This window comes from Ochotona curzoniae, unplaced genomic scaffold, assembly GCF_017591425.1.
Source record: "Ochotona curzoniae isolate NIBS_2020 unplaced genomic scaffold, NIBS_Ocur_1.0 contig_1, whole genome shotgun sequence".
In the NCBI taxonomy this organism is placed as follows: Eukaryota; Metazoa; Chordata; class Mammalia; order Lagomorpha; family Ochotonidae; genus Ochotona; species Ochotona curzoniae.
Genome location: NW_024464918.1, coordinates 38,526,115 through 38,546,991, shown reverse-complemented (window position 1 = coordinate 38,546,991; position 20,877 = coordinate 38,526,115). Strand labels below are relative to the sequence as shown.

The following is a 20,877-nucleotide window of genomic DNA, read 5'->3' as shown; positions in this document are numbered from 1 at the left end:
AAAGGGAACCCACACAAATACAGCCAATTAATCTTTGACAAAAAGACCAATGACAGCTCAAGCAAGTGGGAAGGCCTCTTTGGTAAATGTTGTTGGGACAACTGGCTGATAGCCTGTAGAAACAAAAAAATAGACCCACATCTATCACCATACACTAAGATCCAATCTACATGGATAAAAGACCTAAACCTACATCCAGAAACCTTCAAACTCTTGCAAGAAAATGTAGGAAATACCCTGCAAGACCTAGGAGTAGGTCCCGACTTTCTAAGAAGGACACCAAAAGCAATAGCAGTTGAGAACAGAATAAACAAATGGGACCTCATCAAACTAAGAAGCTTCTGTACAGCAAGGGAAACAATCAACAAAGTAAAAAAGCAACCCACAGAGTGGGAGAAGATCTTTGCACACGATATAGGCGATAGGGGGCTAATTTCCAGGATATATAAAGAACTTCAAAACAACCAAAAAACCAAAACAAACAAGCCACTCAAGAAATGGGCACGGGAAATGGGCAAACATTTCACAAAGGAACAAGTCCAAATGGCAAACAAACATATGAAAAAATGTTCCAGCTCCCTAGCAATAAGGGAAATCCAAATTAAAACATCGATGAGGTACCACCTAACACCAGTAAGATTGGCCCACATAAACAAGAACACCAACGACGCTTGCTGGCGAGGATGCGGGGAAAAGGGAACCCTACTCCACTGCTGGTGGAGCTGCAAATTGGTACAGCCTTTATGGAAATCAGTCTGGAGAACACTCAAACAACTCAAAATCTGCATACCATATGACCCAGCAATAGCACTCCTAGGAATATATCCAAAACACCTGTTTTACGACAAACCAACATGCATCCCTATGTTCATTGCAGCACAATCAGTAATTGCAAAAACATGGAAGCAACCGAAATGCCCATCAGCAGAAGATTGGATAAGAAAGCTTTGGTTCATCTACTCCATGGAATACTACTCAGCTATTAAAAAAAACAAAATGCAGTTCTTTGTGGCTAAATGGGTACAACTGGAAACTATAATGCTAAGGGAAATGAGCGAATCCCAAAAGATTAGATACCACATGTTTGCCTTGATTTAACCTGTAATTTTTTGTTTGGTTGTTTGTTATTTTTTTTTTTTTTTTGAACCTGTCATTGATACTGTCTCAACCCAGATGTTTCGAAGAAGGGAACTTGCATTATTTTTAACATATTGTTTACCCAATACTATGTCAATTAATTCCATAATGTTGTATATTGATACTGTGGCCTCGTTGGGGCTTTTAACTGACTGGATCTTTACTCTGTTAGACCTATTTTCAGACCATAGAAGGTCTCCCCAAGAGGCCACTGAACTTATCTGGACAATAAGATGCTGAACTTTATGCTAGGCATGTGTCTGCAAGCAATGAATCTCAACCGAACTTGAACTATGGTTATGCAACAAGGTGGAGGAATCCACCATGGGGGGAGGGGTATGGGAGGGGTGGGGGGAATCCCCAGCGCCTATGAAACTGTACTACACAATACAATGTAAGCAACAATAATAAAAAAAAAAAAAAAAAAAAAAAAAAAAAAAAAAAGAAAACTCATGTCAAAGATTATCTAAAATGCAGCATATTATACTCCACACATATATACATACACTGATAGTAAATAAAGCAAACAAAAAATTTTAATTATTGGTAAAATACTGTTTATCAGCATAAGTAAATATCATAGCCATACTGACATTGAAAAAATAAAACACAAAACCCATAAAATACACCTGAAAATAACCTGCAAAGCAATTGCCTCAGAATAAACAAATTTTATTTATATATAAGGATATTATATGTCTTCCTAAAAACTATCAATCACCCAAGACTTAGATAAATCTCCTAAAACCAGTATTTAACTTCTTTAAAACAGCATGGTAATTTTAAAACAAAACCAAATTTAAGATATTTTATCTACCCAAAAATCAATTACTAATAATGACTTGGCAAGTTCTCTGTCGTGAATATTGCCACTGAAGCACTTTAGTTAATGCAGAGAGAAGATTTTCAAAGTCAACAAACTCTCATTTGTCCACAAGAGGGCAAAGAAGTTATTTTGAAATCTACAGGTACGTATTCCAATTTTAACATTCAGATTCATACTATGCCTTCTAGTTTAGAAGGTGTAATAGCCCTGAAAAAAATCACTTCAGTAGTTTAAGAGGTTCAGGCAAAGAAAAACAGTGCAACAATAAAAGAGAGAAGCATAATAAGATATATAACATCTGAAAGAAAAATAAAGGAAGAACATGAAGTCTTCTGTGGAAATATCCATTTTTTTTTAAAATTGCCTATTTCTAGAACAAATCAGACCTACAGAAGATGAATAGTGAACTTTTTCTTCCAGAATCATAATAAATTCATGATGAGTTTATTACATTCCTGTGAGCAGAAAAAAACTATTTCTACATGCTAAATATTAATTAAATACTTCATAAATACCTGGGGGTTTTCAAGTATCCTTTTTACTCCCTTAATTAAATTGCCAAGGTACTTGGCACGTTCAGGACTGCTAAATAAGGACCTTCTTGTAGAAGCAAACTGAACCAAACATGAAAGTGCCTAAAAACAATAAAAAAATAATTTTAATTTTAAAAGTAACTATGGCCACATATAAGGATACCAGTCTTTACATTTAAAACACCTTTAATGTTAACGATAAGCATTACAGAACACAAAAATGAAGAAGCTAACACCATCAAGTACCACCATCACTCACATTCTATTCCACCACTAAAATTCCTCTTTGTGTATGTTTCTCGCTAATGTTTTTTCATACATTAAATCGGCCAGTGTAGGACTGGACACATGTATGTTTGAAGCACTCCCATCCGCTTGTGATAACCACTTCTATACATGAACCAATGAACCAGGTATTCCATGAGCTATCACACAAAATGTCAGTCTTAGCAAAGGTGAGAATAAGAACGAGATGTCCTCTTTAGGTGTGCTCCAGGTTTGTTGCAGCCCATTGTTTAAAACCAAAACACAAACAGAAAAACCTTCTTGAGTATATAGGTTTTTGAGTCAAAAATTCTGGGTGTGAATCACACTGTCAACATTTACTTTGTCCTCTGGGCTATTACTCAGCTAGTTTGGAAGCATTTTCTACTTTTCTGGGTCTATATAGTGAGGGTAACATTATTCAGTATTCACCCTGCATGGTCAGTTAAATGAGTGAGATAACCACCATGTTATAGCATTTCCCAATGAATGTGAGTTGACCATTTCTCAAAGGAGCTGCGTTTGTACTTCATTTTAAAGCACATGTACCAGTGTTGTTTTATCCCAACAAATAGAAGAAACCATAGTTTTCAAACACATAAGACTGTTTGGTTAGAAAGCAAGCTGAGACATCACTTCAAAATATTATGCACTCTGGAAAACCCATTTAAAAACCACCACCTTAAACCCTATATTCAAGAGCAGAGATTTTTTTTTGTGTGCTTTCATTTTTCATAGATTTATATAAGAGGCAGAGTACAAGAAAAGGAAGGACGGAAGGACGGGAGGACGGAAGGAAGGAAGGATGGAAGGAAGGAAGGAGGAAGGGAAAGGAGGGAGGGAGAGAGGGAAGAGAGAAGGAAACAAAGGGAGAGGAAGCATAACTGCTGCTCCCCTCCTCAAAGGGCTTGCAATGACTAGGAGCTAAAGCTAGAAGCTAGAATGTAATCCGTGTCCTTCACTTGGAAAGCGGAAAGAACCCAGCTACTCATTATCACTGTTGCATCTCAGGTCTGCATTAGCAGGAAGCTGGACTCAAGCACCAGAGCCAGGAATCTAGTTATATCAGCCCACTAAGCCAAAAACCCATCCCAGAAACATTTTGTGCAAAACGGTACTTCTATGATAGTCTGAATTCTATGAATTCTAGGAAATAGTGTACCTAAACAACTATAGCACTTAGATGTAATTCTAAAATTTAAACATCTTTTTTTTGGAAAATGACAGTATCAGGATCTCCCAATTTTATAAGCTTAGATATCAAACTTTACAAACAATTTAGCCTTGCCAAATCTGTTTCTGACTCTATAAAGATGGAAACCACAGTCTCAAATTCTACATAACCATACAAACTCAAGAATTCTTTTCTACATGGAAATATTAAAAAGGCATCTGGAGTGATGGGTATAAAATAAAGCGAGTAGATGTCCTTTGTTTCTTCTTCAGAGGTTTCTGATGGGGAGTGTTCATCAAGCTTAAGACAATGAAGCCAAGCAAGGCTAAGAGAAAGCTTACAGGGGAAAAGAGAAGGGAAGGACAGGTGGAGTGAATCTGGACCCTGTGTGTGTAGAAACATATGAGGGTATTTCAAAAAGTTTGTGGAAAATGGAGTTAAGAATTATGCTTATTTTAATGCTGAGAAACTTTGAAATCCATGGATACACACACTCCAAAAAGAATTTCTTATGAGAGGTAAACCCAATCAAACTCACAAATAAATTTTTTGAAATTACAAATTTTTTTGAAATAAATATAATTATCCCTTAATTAAAAAATCACAGGTATTTTTTAATAAAGTAATGAATGACTTTTACTTACTAACTGAGACAGTAGTGGAGGAAGTGAATGATACAGATTGAAGAAAAGATCCAATGTTTCTGGTTCCAGGAAAACTAGGGAAAAAAGTATTTTCTAACATTATCATTTTCAATTCAACAACCTTAACAAAATAATAGGTACCATATAAACCAGGAACTAAACTTCTGTACACTTGTCAAGTTCTGACCACCTAAATTCTTTCTTTTAAACTCTATTTTCTATTTCTATTTTAAATTCTATTGTCCTTTGAAAAATGAAATACAAAGACAGATTTGTAATGTTAGGAAATATACCTTTTGTGTTGTTTTTTATTCATGATTCTGGCTGAGATCTCCTTTCCCAAGAAGTCACAGAAACTAATGTTTCCCATATTTCTCCCATCTTGGAACTGACCATAAGGAAAGTCATATGATCTATATCATAAGAACCCCATTTGATAAAGGATCCTGTCTCAGAACCAGGAGGAACATAAATAATCTGAAAACAGAGCTCTTGCTGGATTTACCCGCACATTTTAAATCAATATTAGATCATATCCTTTTTGTCCAATCACATCAACATAGCTGTCCATGCTTCAGTCATGCATGTCCCTACAATTAAGTTTCCATAATAACCCAAAAGAACAGAGTTTCTGAGAGTTGAACACGTGGAGATTTCTAAAAGGTTGAGTGACCAGAGGACAAAGTCCCTTCCCTATGAATCACCCTACATATCTCATCTGATCCTCTGTCATGTCCTTTGTAATGAATCAGTAATGTGTTTTCCTGAGTTCTATGGATGCTTAAGCAGATTACTCAAACTTGAGAGGGAACTTCAGTTTATAGAGGGCAGGTCAGAAGCACAGGCAAAACCATCTGGGCACACATGGGGAGTGAGGCAGGGAGGTCAGTCTCAAGGATGCAGATCTCCATGTGTGGGATCTAATGGTGTCTTGAGGTAGACAATGTCAGCTAGTAGCTCGATAAGAGGAGACCCAGCCGGCATCTGCTGCAGAACGGATTGAGTGTGGTGCGGGGAAGCGCTCAGACATCTAGTGTCAGAAGTACCTGCACTGTGACAGTTTAGTAGGAGCAACTGAGTCCGCTTCCTCAACAGAAAAATTAATTAGCTAAAAAGGTTCTTATTTCTGTGGAGCATTTCCTAATTAGGAAAAGCTTCTATTTTTTATTTATGTTAAAGTAACAGCATTTGATATAGGATCCAAAAATAATACTAAAAAGCGTGTAATAAAAAAGCTATAGGCTATCCCATTCCATCTACTTTTCAGTATACTCTTACAGCTATAGAATCACCTATGGTTTCAAATAATATGCTATACCACTATTTTCTTCATTTGATTGCTTTAGTATAGATATCAACTGAATTCAATAATACAGTGGATGAGATTTTACTTGTGAAGCATTCATCCTGTATTCAAATCATTTCTACCACTCTCCACAATCCGTCCCTTCTTAAAGCGTATCTACTTTCACCACAATTTGTGACTAAACCAATTCTAAGTGTTCATATTTGTGACACCCATGTAACAAATTTTAATAACTGGGTAAAGAAACAAAAAATGATTACATCACATTCTATTGTTTCCTAGACTTAATCACAGCATCTCTTCTGTGCTTAATTATACAAAAATATTTCTTTGGATATTTATTTTCAATGATATGAATGGAAGATGTGTATCATGGAAAAGCTATATGTAAGCTCAAAAATTTTTTACACCAAAATAAACATATTTTAATTCCATTTATCCAAAAACTACTTGAGGCATCCTCATACACCTGTCTCTCTTTCCAGCTGCCCTCACAGTATTTGAAAAATGTTCACAACACTTCCCACACAATCAACAGCATCAAATAGCCTAGCATTGCTGCTCCCCACACCTATCTCTAGTGTTCAACTTGAATGGCTGTTCCAGAATTTTGTTCTACAACTGTTTTCTTTCTTTCTTTCTTTCTTTTTGGTCTGTTTACCATTAGCTTGAATAAAGGTTTTTTCAAATATCCTAACTTCTACTTTTTTTGACTGGTACATCAAGTAACTTCTTGACAGCAAGAACGTAACATAAATTTGGGAAGGACTAGTATTCTAAAAATGTCTCTATTTTGCCATATTTGATCATTTCCTCTTAATTCTTCAAAAATTTTCCCACAGTGAGGCTATTTAATTGTATTCTTCTCTGGCTTCCAGCACGCTGTTGAGAAATCTAATGCCACTCTTGATTCCAACCTTTTCTAAGTGACTTCCAGGCACACTTCAGGGTTTTTTTTTTTTTTCTTCACTATTCTGAAGTGATTAAAGTTAATTTTAACTTTTTACAGTCATTTTGTTACATATGATTGTACCATTCAATTCAAGAATTCATGTGTTTCAAGGATAAACATTTCAGGGGCGTGATGTGGTCACAAATCTCCTTCTGTATTTTTCTGTTTTGTTTCCAGAATTACAGTCAAAACACCAGACTTGCAATCTTTCAATTCTCTTTTTATCTTTCAATTCTCTTGTATTCTTTTTCTCCTATCAACCATTTCCTTGGTCTCCTTGTTCTACCTTCTGGGAGATCTCACTAACTTTATCTTCCCCTTCTTCTACTGAATAATTTGTCAACTATATTTTAAATGCAGATTTTATTTATTTTTAATTGGAAAATCAGATATACAAAGAAAAGGAGAGACAGAGAGATCTTCCGTCCATTGGTTATCTGCCCAAGTAGCTGCCAAGAGTTGCTGCTGAACCAATCCAAATCCAGGACCCAGGAGCCTCCTCTGGGTCTCCCAAACAGGTGCAGGGTCCCAAGGATTTGGGCCATCCTCGACTGCTTTCCAAGGCCACAAGCATGGAGCTGGATAGGAAGCAGGGCCACTGGGATTAGAACCAGCGCCCATATGGGATCCTAGCGCATGCAAGACAAGGACTTTAGTTGCTAGGCTACCACACCAGGGCCCCAAATTTTCCTTTTAAAAACAATATCCTGGGCCCGGCGCGGTGGCGCAAGTGGTTAAAGGTCCTCGCCTTGCACGCCCGGGATCCCATATGGGCGCCGGTTCTAATCCCGGCAGCCCCGCTTCCCTTCCAGCTCCCTGCCTGTGGCCTGGGAAAGCAGTCGAGGACGGCCCAAAGCTTTGGGAACCTGCACCCACGTGGGAGACCCGGAAGAGGCTCCTGGCTTCGGATCGGCATAGTATCGGCCCGTTGCGCTCACTTGGGGAGTGAATCATCGGACGGAAGATCTTCCTCTCTGTCTCTCCTCTCTGTATATCCGCCTTTCCAATGAAAAAATAATAAAAATAAATCTTTAAAAAAAAAAAAACAATATCCTTTTCCTATCTCATTGCCTTTGTTCTTCATGAAATGAATTACATTTTCAAGTTTACTTCTACTCTTCATTTGTCTCTAATAACTATCCATCTTTTAAACTAAATTTTTTTGAGATTTTAGATTTATATGTGGTTGCAAGCAATAATATAGTGACCCCTGTTTGATCTAGTTCCCTACAATGGTAAATTCTTGTAAAATCAGAGTATAATAGAACAACCAGGAAACTCATATTGATATAATCCTCCAGTCTTATTTGTACCCCGCTTTTACATAAATACATGCTTTTTTTTATTTCATGTTCTAGCTTATGAGTCCATCAACACAATCAAAAATCTTACACTCTGCTGTTTTAGTCTCCAATTTCCATATTAGAAGTTTTCATAAGATCTAGAGTGTTTATCTATGGTATCTGGTATTTGTGAATCTGAAGTTTCTCCTGTTTCGTTTCTCAAGCTCTAGTCAGGGGAAGCAAGAGGGCAGCACAAGTAGAGCGGGGGGAAGGTAATCACCTAATTGCTCACGTGGTAGAGAAGATCCCAAGGCGGCTGCAGAATGATTGCTTTCAACCAAGTCTTTTCAGACCTATTCCCCCTACGTGACTTCAGCGATAATCTGGGTGCCAACTCCTTGGCAGAAAAAATCAGCAGGCTTTTTTTTTATTATTATCCTTGAGAGAACTAAGTTACACTAAGCCATTTACTCTAATTCATTCAAAAAATATATTGACATTTCCTGCCAACCACTGGATCCTCTTCAACTGTGTATCTGTACGTCTCAATACACAGCTCTTCATTTTTTCAGTTTTCCATCTAGTTCTAAAATTGTCTTAACTTCTTATCCAAAATCAATGACAATTAATATGATATGAATTCTATATCAGCAGTTATTGTGAATTATAAATCCTCTTGAGCTCTTTTGATTTCCTAGCAAAAAGCAGAGATAACTACACACAGGGCAACTGCACTACTTAATTACATACTTTTTATATTGACCATCTCTCCTACCAAACTTTTTTCTTACTTGTTCTCCAAGTTGTGGGAATTTGCACTGTGCAAAGATCATCTGCAGATTCGTCGGCAGAACTGCCAATGAAGTCAAAGCTAAGGCAATTGAGGACCAGTTTCAAAACTTGCATGACAAGATTTTGTTGACATTGATCTTGAAGGTTTAAAGGTTTGGCTAACACCTGAAAAAAGTTCAAAATCAAAACATTATGAAATACATCAGTTATTTTATTTACTTATATATCTATTTCTTCATTTGAGAGACAGGAAGTGAGAGAGAGAAAGAGGGAAGGAGGAAGTTTCCAACTATTGGTTCACTCTCTAAATGTCTGCAAGGGCCACGGCAGTGCTTGGACCAAAGCTAGGGACTTAGTCCATCTCCAACTGAGTGACAACTGAGTTGCTTCAGCCATCCCCACTGCCTCTCAGGGTTCGCATCAGCAGTTAAGCTGCAATCAGGAGCCACAGATAGGAATCAAAACCAAGTCCTCCCATTAGAACATGGGCATCCTAATCACTAGACTAAAAGTCTACTCCCATATTCACAATTTTCAACGTCACAAATTTTAAAAGATCTTAAATACCAAAAAAATAAACAAATAAATAATTTAAACATATTATTCCATGTATTAAGAGAAAAAGGTAAAATCACTACCCATAAATTTCTACAACAGACATTTTCAAAGCTCATTTTATAAAATCAGAATAAAAGCTTTTATTCTTAACCGTCTGTCTACTGCAGATTACCTTCTAAGGCTATAAGAGGTAGTACTACGATTATATCTAACACAACTATATAAATGTACAGGATTTGTTAATTCAAAGGTGGTAGGGAGCAAACTCAATATGTAACATACTTCAAGAAAAATTGGATTAGTTTGATGCATAAAAATCTCATATTAATCTATAAAGGCTTCCAGAATTATTGGAATGTGGAAGGACACTCACAAGCTTCTGGAAAACAAGCCTGACCACCAAATCAACATTTTAACATAACCAGAAGAAATTACATATTTAAATTCACACTATGAATATCTACAGAGGAAACAGAAAGCTTGGGATTCTAAGCTAGAAATGATTTTTAAAAAAACATAAAAGTCAGCTGAGAGGAATGGAGGTGAAGTAAGATTGGTTGTGAGTTGTTTTTAAGTGGTTGATGACTTCCTTGCTACTCTAAGTAATTCTATGCATGTTAAAATTTCCCTTGCTAGGAAGAAATTTTAAAGGTAACAGAGGGCCTTTGGTTTGACATATTCCAGACCTTCGATTTTTGGATCAGAGATGCTCAGCTGGTAAAGTCTATGTAAATATCCCAAAATCCAAAATCTAAACAATTCTGGTCCCGAGTCTTTCATATAAGGGATACTCAACCTGCCCCACAGAATAAAAAGAAGTGGAAACTAATACTAGTGGAACATAGGAATGCTATCCTCTGCTAACTGACAAGCTTCAGAATTATGATAAAAATCCTATATTCTACCAAGGAACAGAACAAGATTATGAACACCATTAATAGTCAAAAGGTGAGAAGTGTAAATGGGAAATATCAGTTCTCAAAGAAATTATTAAACTATCTTGACCACACTACCAATAAATTTTGATAGCTGATAAATTAGAAAAGCTTACAGTTCATTTTCTATCTTCACTCTACTAAAATATGGGCAATTAAATAAAGATTTAATTGGCTCTTGCAATTAAAAAGACAGTAGGATGACAATTAAATGATTTCCTAAAAACAAATTACTGCATTACTTGGGAATTTTACCTCATATACTGCGTAAGGAAAATTGACACTGGTCATAACTTTTCTAAAGGTAAAATTGGGGAGAAAATCCATTTGAAATCCTTTCAAAACTTAAATAAATTTCTATATACTTTAAATGAAAACTGCATTATCAAATAACTTACCTCTTTCAAAAGAGAGCATGCTAAAATGAAAATGTCTTTGAGAGAAGTGTCACGAAATGATGTCGCTATTTTTCTATGTTTTGCTGAAGGTCTAGAATAATCAACCTAAAAACAGATGAGTTAATCTAATCAGATCCAACAAAAGCATAGTAAAACTGTACCAACTAAGAGTGAAAATAATGATTAAAGAATTTTAAAGCATGAGGTAAGAGGTAAGGTAAAAAACTGTCAGAATAAATGACTTGAGACTAGATGCAGAGACAGATTAAGATGTTTCCAGAGTGACTGAATTTAGTATTCTTCATACACACCATGCTGACTCCAAAATTAAAAGGTGGAGTTGATCACACTTTCACAGGCCATATAAACAATAAAGTTTACAAAATATCAAAAAGAAAGCTTACAAAACAATAGATGCTATCAAAATAAGATACTATCAACTCCTGAATCAAGTGTATCAATTAAAAAAGTGAATTCAAAATTTGATATTTTCTAAGTTCCAACATACAATTTATACTCCTCTTAAATGTTACATCTACTCATAACACATGAACACAACATAAGTCAAAAGTGATCACTGCAAGTTATTAGAAACTGTATCTAGGGTGTAAGACCTGAATCAGCATTTCCAGGGTTCCGCCTTTAGTTTAAATCAAACATTAATATCTCTCTTGACAATATTTCCCTCAGTATATAAAAGAATGCTTTCCTGACTGCAAAAGAACACACAGTATTACAATGGCAATTTATAAAGTCTTCTTTATTTATTATTTTATTTACTATCCTTTTCTAAAACAAGAGAAAATCTGCATTTAGAGGCATGTTATCTTAAGTCATAATCTCACTGTCATACCCCTGCCCTGGAGAGAAGGCACTTGGCTTTTTAGCCATATTCTGTGTCTCAGCTACTGTACTAGTAGTTTATCTAATCAAGATTCCTGCAAACAGGTATTACTATCACTTCACAGGCAAAGTTCCACCAGTTTAAGGAGCTAAAAAGTTTGTAGAAAGTAGTGAATTAAAATATAAATCCATGTCTTAATCCAGAAGTATCGTCAAGGCTTCCATGCTCTTTTTGCTTGGGTTCACTAAATACCAAGGTTAGAAGAAATGGATTGCATATCTGTTTCCTACTGCATCTATAGGTCACACAGAGGCCATATGCCTTTTGATGATTATGTATTAAATATACCCCAGGAAAAGTACATTGGCTTCTAAAGCAGCAGGATACCTTAAAAATCCTTTTAATTTCTAGGAAAATCACATATAGATTTGTTCTCTTTAAAGTTAGATTCTATTACTGATATCATATGCATTTAGCTGGCTCACCTCAGACTAAAATATATGTATTTTTTCCTCATGTAATACAGATCTCACTGCCTGGTTCAGAAATGTTTAGTAAATATTAATTCAAACTGAAAATGTTATTAAATTAAACTGAGTAAAATGCCTTCACAGAAATATTTGTTACCATAACATCAAAATTACAGTTCAGACACTGGAGCTATGTAAGATAAACCTGGGATACTTTGTGCCAACAAGAAACAAAGTATTTCAAGGTGGTGAAGAAATGTTAAATAAATACAAAAACCAGCTTGAAAGGGTGAAGAACTTTACTGGCCAAATCTTGGAAAACTGGATTACCAAAACAAATAATGAATTATAGTCAATTATATAAAACAGGAAACCAGGGACTAATTGTGATATGCATAAATAAATAAATTTAAGGTCTGAGGAAGACGGCATTTTCAGGATCTTAAAATACCTCCCTACAACATGTTTATTAATTAAAAAGATAAAAACAATGTTTGGAAACTGGTAGAAACCATCTTATTTAAGCAATCAAAGTAAACACTATCAATAATGCCACATGTCAAATCATGTGCTCCTGAAAGGAGGCAGTGAAAAAGCCAGTTTCATTTCTGGAACATTCCTGATAAAAACACAGAAATCTAAATCGAATACTGAGGAAACATCAGACAATCCCTGAATGAGGGGCATTCTATGAAACAACTGGCCTTCAATCCTCAGAAGAGTCAAGATCACAAAAGTGGAAGAAAGATGGAAGAATTTATCCAGATTGAAAAGATTAGTAGAACTTGAGCAAAATTTTAAACTGATTCCTTTCACTTGAAAGGATATTTTGGGAACAACTAACGCAGCTTGAAAAGGCATAAGATTGTTATATGACAGCGTAGTTATATGACAGCGTTAACTTTTTAAATTCTAATAGTAGCAGTATTGGCTTATGTAGAAGAATGTCTTTATGTGAAGGAAATGCACTAAAGTATTGTCTAGTTTTATCTCACTTAGAATCTAACACAGCAAACTCATACTTCCAGGGCAGCACAGGTCTATGATGTTGTAAAGAATAAGAAATAAATAAAATTCCTAGCTTTAACATTAGCAATAAGTCAGAAACGTTAGAGGACAAACATATGGAGTTAATATGTTCTTTACTTTCACGAAGTAAAGCTTCATACTAAACTTGCTTTGCAATATGTACTTTTTTTAAAAGGCAAGCCACGGGTCTTTACACAGGTTTATGAAGCTTAGTAGTATTAATCAACATTCCAGTCAGAATATCTTTGACAGAGAGCATTGCTACAGGTCCTCATGGTAGAAAAATAATCACAGAAAATATACACACAAATATTCTTAGCCAAAAAATCATCATCTACACTGGGACACTAGCAGAGGCAAGTGATGGCCTTGATAAATTCAAGGATCACTTTAAATCTTACAATATTTTCCTATAAATCTAGAATTATTTTCTACTTTCTAATTGAAAACAAGTAGAAATCATTATTTTGGATTTTCTTTAATGCCAATGGCTATACAATTATTTCAAAGGTAGCTGGCAAGTGGCACTGGGTATGCAAGCTTTCCTTTTATGTGTGTCCCACATACACACATACACATATCATTCAAGAAGATGGCAGTTTTAAAATTTATTGTAAAATTACTTCAGGACAAATATTCAGGCTAGTGGCTAAGACCTTACGGATACCCATATCCCACTGAATGTCAACCAGTGCAGTGAACCAGTTTTATCTATCTCTCTGCTTCTCAAATAACTAAATAAAAACTTAAAATAAAATAAAATAAAAATAAAGACAACTATGTCATGTATTACCCAGTCTGTTATAGTTCTGTTTGGAAGCATGGTAAGTACAAAACTGAATGAAACAGGTAATGATGTGCTCTGCTGCTGAGTACATAAAAGCACTGCTCTGGGTAAGATGTAGCTTCCGAAAACGTCCTGTTCAGGGTGAAAATCCAACCCAGAATGTACAAAGCACCAGGATGTCTGCTTTTTGTAAGTCCTTCCATGTATGCACTGTAGGAAATCAATTCATCAAATCATTTATTTTATTTGTAAGTGAATAAAAGCTTGCTTCTCTTTTGTATATATTTTATTTCATATTGCTAGTATTATGTATATACAGAAAATAAGATGACAGTTCTTTAAGTGTCATGGAACAGACACTAATTCCCTGTTCTTTGTAGTACTTTCTACTAATGTTGATATTTTCAGTAACAACCAAAGTATTACACCACTTAATTACTCTACCACAAACACACACACACTCACTCTATCTCTGCTAGACAGACTGCACATTTTGCCACAAATAAAAGCAGGAAAGAAACAGCATTACTTAAGTGAACATGATGTTGCATTAGATGAAAAGGCTTACCAGGTTCATTTCCTGAGTCAATTCAGAAAGGATTATTACTCCTATTATGCAGTGTTCCACAGTACCCTTTGAAGAAAATAATCAAGTTTAGCCTAAGTGGGGACATGTGATTGGTTTTTAATGTGTAAACCAGATAATACTTAAAATAAGTAAGTACAAAAAGTCACATTTACTTAATAATGTATCTTCTAAAATATGTAGAAAATCCACTGAGTTCTACAAATAAAAGAATTTGAAGAATAGATTTGTGCACAAAGAATTGAAATTGAGTGAAGGAAGGTTCACCTGCCTTTGAGCTACATGACAATATATGTTTTTTCTAGCATCTCAGGACACATAATAAACTAAATTTCAAAATGCAAGAATTTGTTTAATACTTTTCGTGAGACCATGAATAAGAATGAGCGAACAAGATTTTTTCCCTCTATAAATTTACATAAAGCCTACTGGGATAGCTGTGTACAATAAATTAATAAAAACCTTAGGAAAGAATTCAAATCCCTTGATCTAGTATCGAATAACATCCTCTACATCTTTTTAATACTGTTTAATAGTATATGTATATGCAACTGCCATGTACTTATAATGAAGGCATCTAAAGTACTCAACACAGTCAAGCAACATGCTATATGGTTCCATGGCATCTACACTGGCCTGAACCTAATCAGACTCCAAGCCAATCTAAAAACTTCCTATCACTATTCATCCTTTACAGAGATACTAACAAACTGCACTATGGCAAAAATCATACAGAAGAGTGAAAATTATAAAAGTGTAATCATAAAAATATTAAATGGATAGCATTTTTCAGATCTTCACTTTACAATTGTTCCTTCTATCACATAATTTTAACTATACTGGTCACTAGGCATATTAAGGTCAAATTATTTCAGAAATAAATTAATACAAAATATATCTCAAAATTTTTTCATTTTAATGCTGGCTGGCCTTTCATGTGAGTGTGATGCAGGCTCTAAATTCCCTACTCACTCATGCATCCCATCATCTATGTACACAATGTCAACACTCCTTTCAATGTGGTGCTTGAGTAGCCTGCACAGGAACCCACTGGCTGTCTATACGCCCAACTCTCATCTGCAAATGGTTTGGCACAGGTCCATGACGAAATAAAGAATGTGTGCCAGAGTACAGGACAGCCGAGTCACTAAGCACACTGGTTAGCTCAGCTTCGCATCTTATTTTCTTGCAGACCACCAATTTGAACCAGCACTGCCTTAGATGACAGCAGAGCCATCTGGTTATATATGTGCACAGGACATACATAAATATGTTTGAGGTGTGATAGCCACAGGACTATAATAACAGAGAAAAGGGGATGCACTGAAGCTTAGATCATTAAAGGTTGAACAAACTTAAAACAACTGTTAGGAAAGACAACCACACAAATCATGAGGTACTGTTTGCAGGTACCCAAATGAATCATGAGGTATGATTTTAAAATGCTTATTTAATGTTCTGACATTATTAATAATTTTTCAAGACAAACATTTTCTGTTTCTTTTGGTCTAAAATTTCTAACAGTATGCAAAAGCCTAGCTCAAGCCAAGCCTACCAGCTATGAAAAAAGAAAATCTGAGACATTTATCCTACAAGACTAATTTCACTTCATTCAGTTTTCAAATCATTCTAAAAGTTATTGATAAATCTATTCTCGTCTACTTGAACAGTTTTAGATGGTCTACTGTAGTAAATGACAGAGGGAAAGTACTACTGTATTAGCTAAAATTATAAACACAAAGCGAGAAGCTCACATATCACTAGATAAACTATTCTTCCGCCCTAGTGTAATCTGATCTCTTCAAAACTAAAGATGTACTTGTCCAAAGTACATTGTTATCCAAAAGTTTAAGTCAAGAGGGGAGAATCTGTTCTATCAAGGGTCATATAAATATTTATAATATCATCTGTGGGTCTTACAAAATTATCAACTTAAAAATTGGGGGTTGACTTTATGGTACAAGGGGGTAAATTTCCAACTATAATGCCTACACCCCATATGTGTGCTGGTTCAAGTCCAGTTGCTCCATTTATGATGCAGATCCCTGCTAATGCACCTGGGGATGCCACAGATGTCTCAAGTTCTTAGGCCCCCCACGCCTTCACTCACGTGGGAGACCAGATTAGTCCTGGTCACTGTGACCATGTGGGGAGTAAACCAGCAGATGAAAGATTCTCTCTCTCAGTTTCCAACCCTAACTTTCAAATAAATAAATAAATAAAAGCTATTTTTAAAAAGTAGCTTGCTATAAATTTACTAAATTCTACGTCCTGCCTGTGGTTGTTCAGCCAGGTCCAAGCCAAATGATATCACAGGTCTTACGTGGCCTACAGGGAGGATATTTTAGAGCCCAGTTTTAGATAATCAGCAACAAGAATAAAATAATCTAACATTCCATATGCTGAGGCTTCTAGCATTATGCTATATGGTAAATTCACACCTTAAACAGATTTACTTAAAAGTTAGTCCATAAAAAGTAAAATATTAACATCCAAATTATCTCTAACTACTAATAAACTAAAACTGAACTGTCTCAACTAATCAAAATTGTTAATTTATTCTTAGTGATTATAACAGGTCACGGCTCCCTCAACTAGAAGCAACTAAACATTGCTGAAATTAAGGATATATTTTTGTGAAACATTTATATCTTTTAACTATTTGAATTAGAATGGGTTTTGGCAGAGCAGACACTTAGAACGCCCACATCCAACATCAGAACATCTGCACTGGAGCCCCAACTGTCCTACTACTGAGTCTAGCTTCCTGCTAATGCACAGTCTGAGACAGCCAGGGATGGCTAAAGTACCCGGGTCCCTGCCACCCATGCGGGAGACCCGCACTACGTTGAAAGCTCCAGGGTTAGGTCTGGCTCAACAAGTACTGCATGTACACGCACTATGACTGAAATTACTTAAATTAAAAAGCACTGTTGAGAAATTCGTGTATTTGGTATGGAACAACATGAAAATGAAATTAATCAGTGTTATAAGATTACTGAATTGCAAATTCTAGGCACTAATAGGCCCCTGCCTGACACTATGTAAGTTCTTAGCCTCGATTATCTCCAAAGGAAACCATTTCACAGGATTTTAAAGAATGTTACATTAGATAACACATGAAAAGCACTGTACAAGTTTCATATATATATGTATATATGCTTTGTATATGTTTTGTAAATGTCACGTATGTATATGACATATGAGATTACTTTAAAAAGTTCATGAAAAAAAGAATTATGGGGCCTTGAGCGGTAGCCTAGTGGCTAAATCCTTGCCTTGCAAACACTGATATCCAGCTCCCTGCTTGTGGCCTGGAAAAGCAGTCGAGGACGACCCAAAACCTTGGGACCCTGCACCCACACAGGAGGCCTGGAAAATGCTCCTGGCTTCTGGCTTCAGATAGGCTCAGCTCCAACCACTGTGGCCACGTGGGGAGTGAATCAGCAGACAGAAGATCTTTCTTTCGAATCGCTTTCTCTCTTTCTGTAAACCCCGCCTTTCCAATAATAACAAATAAATCTTAAGAAAAAAGGAATTATGGGGCTGGCACAATGGCTCAACTAGTTAATCCTCCACTTGCAGGCACTAGTATCCCATATGGGTACCAGTTCATGTCCCAGTTGTTCTACTTCCCATCTAGCTCCCTGTTTGTGACTTGGGAAAGCAAAAGAGGATGGCCCAAAGTCTAGGGATACTGGCACTCACATGGGAGACCCCAAAAAACGCCTCATTCATGCCTTTGGAGCAGCTCAGCTCCAAGCAATGAGGCCATTTGGAGAATGAGCCAGCCAATGGAATATCTTTCTCTTTCTCTCTTCTCTGTCAATATGCGTTTTCAACAAAAATAAACAAATCTTTTATTAGAAAGTTTTTTAAAAAGTTCATTTGGTGCAAAGAACTTTTAAATTGCATAGTTTTCCATAACACAAAATTTTCATAAATGTTTAAAGATCCTTCTAACATGTTATAAAATGAAAGAACATATACTTCTGGAATTAGAAAACATAATTTGTATTCTTGATTTGGAAGTTATATAACAAAACAGTCTTCATTTACTAATAGCAAACAATATAGAACCCAGAGGATAAATAATAAATCATAATTAATAAGGTATTGGTAGCTACAAGTCGTACAGTCTCTAAACTAATAAAACCAAGTAGTGATTCTCTGATAATGTAATAATGCCTTCTTACCTGAAGAAATTTTTTCACATCAGCAATAATTTCTCTGAAGACAAACTCATCTTTCTGAACCTCAAACCACCCCAATTTAGTAATTTTAGCAATGACTTGAATAAGGGCTTGGATGACATAGGGAGCCAGCTTGGGTTGTGATGCCACATAATTCAGAATGTAGTTTCCTACAAAGAAAATATCCTGTGATCATCTGAACTTTTTAGATACATAATGAAAAACAGAAAAGAAAAAGAGGAAATAATGATGTACTCTTTAACAAAAAGCAATCCTTTCCTTCAACGCAGCTTCTTCAATATGCCTTGTTTTGAAAAAGTACATTTGTTTCAATGCATTAGAAACAATACTGGATAATTTGAGTATGAGAAATACTTTCTATAAGATTTTACATACAAAAAAAAAATACTAGATGAATGCACAAAACTGCAACCACGTCAAATGACCCAAGCTATACAAAACCATCTAGTAGTTATCTCATTTCACTGCAGGTATTTTCAGCCTGCAGTGGTTGGATGTCCCCAAAGGCCATGTGTTGAAGATTCAGTCCCCTAAATGGCACTAGGAAGGTGGAAACTTAATTCAATCAGGTGTCTGGAGATGGGCCTTTCTGAATATAGAAGAAATTCCAGTGGATTAACATCACTTAATGTTTAACATTTTGAAATTCTTTAAACAACAGAGGATATGGAAGTTGTAATACTAAAAGGGTGATCTCAACTTAATAATAAGAGAAACCAAACAGGAGACAAACCACATTTCAGACTGAAAACTAGCTACCACTAAGTACACTTTTCAAGACTGCCCAAGCAAAGAGACTGCCTCATAAAAGTAAGTTCATTACCTAAGGAAGGAAAACAACACTGTACTGACTTCTGAGATTTATAACCAAATGTTTCATGTAAAATATCCTCATGCTTTTTATATGAACTATAAGATCGTTCCAATTTAGTAGGTTCTAATCAAGTAAAACAAATCTCATTACCGATAGTCCAAATGATTAGGAAAAGCCATACCAATGGCTATATGACAATATGACACAGTATTTAGCATTCTGTTAAAAATTACAAGTTGCTTCCCATCAAATAACATTTATGTGACTCTAATAGCAATGGGCAAATCCTACTACTGTGTATTACCATTATTGCTTTTCTGATCCAAAAACATGAAGATCAAAGATGTGAAATGACTGATCCAGTTTGTTTTGACTTTGTATTTGTTTGCTGCTTCCATATACTTATAAAATCATACATTTTATAGTATTCGTAATTTGGAAGCCAGCATAATCCTTTACCTGTAGCACCAGCATTCCATATGGGCCCCACTTGCAATTCAGCTTCCTGCTGATGGCCTGAAAAAGCAATGGAGAAAGGCCTTGGGCCTTTGCACTGCTATGATAGACCCAGAAGAAGCACCTGGCTCTTGGCTTCAGATCAGCTCAATTCAAGCCATTGTGGCCATCTGGAGGGTGAACTGGCAGACGCAAGATCTCTTTGTTACTATCTCTTTTTCACTCTCTCTTCTCTTTGTACCTCTGCATCTTCAAAAAATATACATAAATCCTAAAACTACAGTATTAGTAACTTAAAACTCTAAGTCCAAATTCGTAGATCATTGCTGGAGTTGTCAGTCACTGGATTAGTACTTTAGAAACCAGTACACTATGGAAAATTAATATGAAACACGCATTTCAGCTGACTGAGATCAGGTAATAAAGAGGCAACAAAGTATTTTTATGAAATAAAATAAATAAATAAAAGAAAAAAGATTCCATTTATATTTTGGCCCCAAAAGCTAGCCACGCCATTTGGCAAAAGATTAAAGAGAAAGTAATTACCTCAAAAGTGCTTTGATGGAAACAATTCCAAATATCAAGAACACTTAAAATATGAGCTGTAATCTCTGCCAAGACAGCAGCTTAATGAACTACTTGGGAAAGGAAAGAAACATGGAAAAAGGGAGAGAACCAAGAGGAGAGGGTGAGAAATTTTAACTTCAATACATTTTTAGTGAGAATGTAAAATGATACAGGCACTTTGGAAAACAATTTGGCAATTTCTAGTTAAGTATAAACATATGACCCAGCAACTCCAGTAAATTTGTCAAAAATAATTGTACATTTAAAACAACTTTATTGTATATAAACTAGGTCAACAATTCTGTTTC

General features: G+C 35.6%; 1 protein-coding gene across 2 annotated transcripts in view; it reads right to left on the bottom strand.

Annotated features, from left to right (window-relative positions):
• RANBP17 (RAN binding protein 17) overlaps positions 1-20,877 on the bottom strand; it is a 266,615-nt gene that overhangs the window by 230,867 nt on the left and 14,871 nt on the right. For both annotated transcript variants that reach the window (XM_040976743.1, XM_040976736.1), the window contains exons 4-9: positions 18,715-18,881; positions 14,501-14,566; positions 10,803-10,907; positions 8,911-9,076; positions 4,579-4,652; positions 2,479-2,598 (exon numbers count right to left, since the gene is read on the bottom strand). In XM_040976743.1, the coding sequence (XP_040832677.1) occupies positions 2,479-2,598; positions 4,579-4,652; positions 8,911-9,076; positions 10,803-10,907; positions 14,501-14,566; positions 18,715-18,881 (698 nt within the window). The remainder of the gene's footprint in view (positions 1-2,478; positions 2,599-4,578; positions 4,653-8,910; positions 9,077-10,802; positions 10,908-14,500; positions 14,567-18,714; positions 18,882-20,877) is intronic.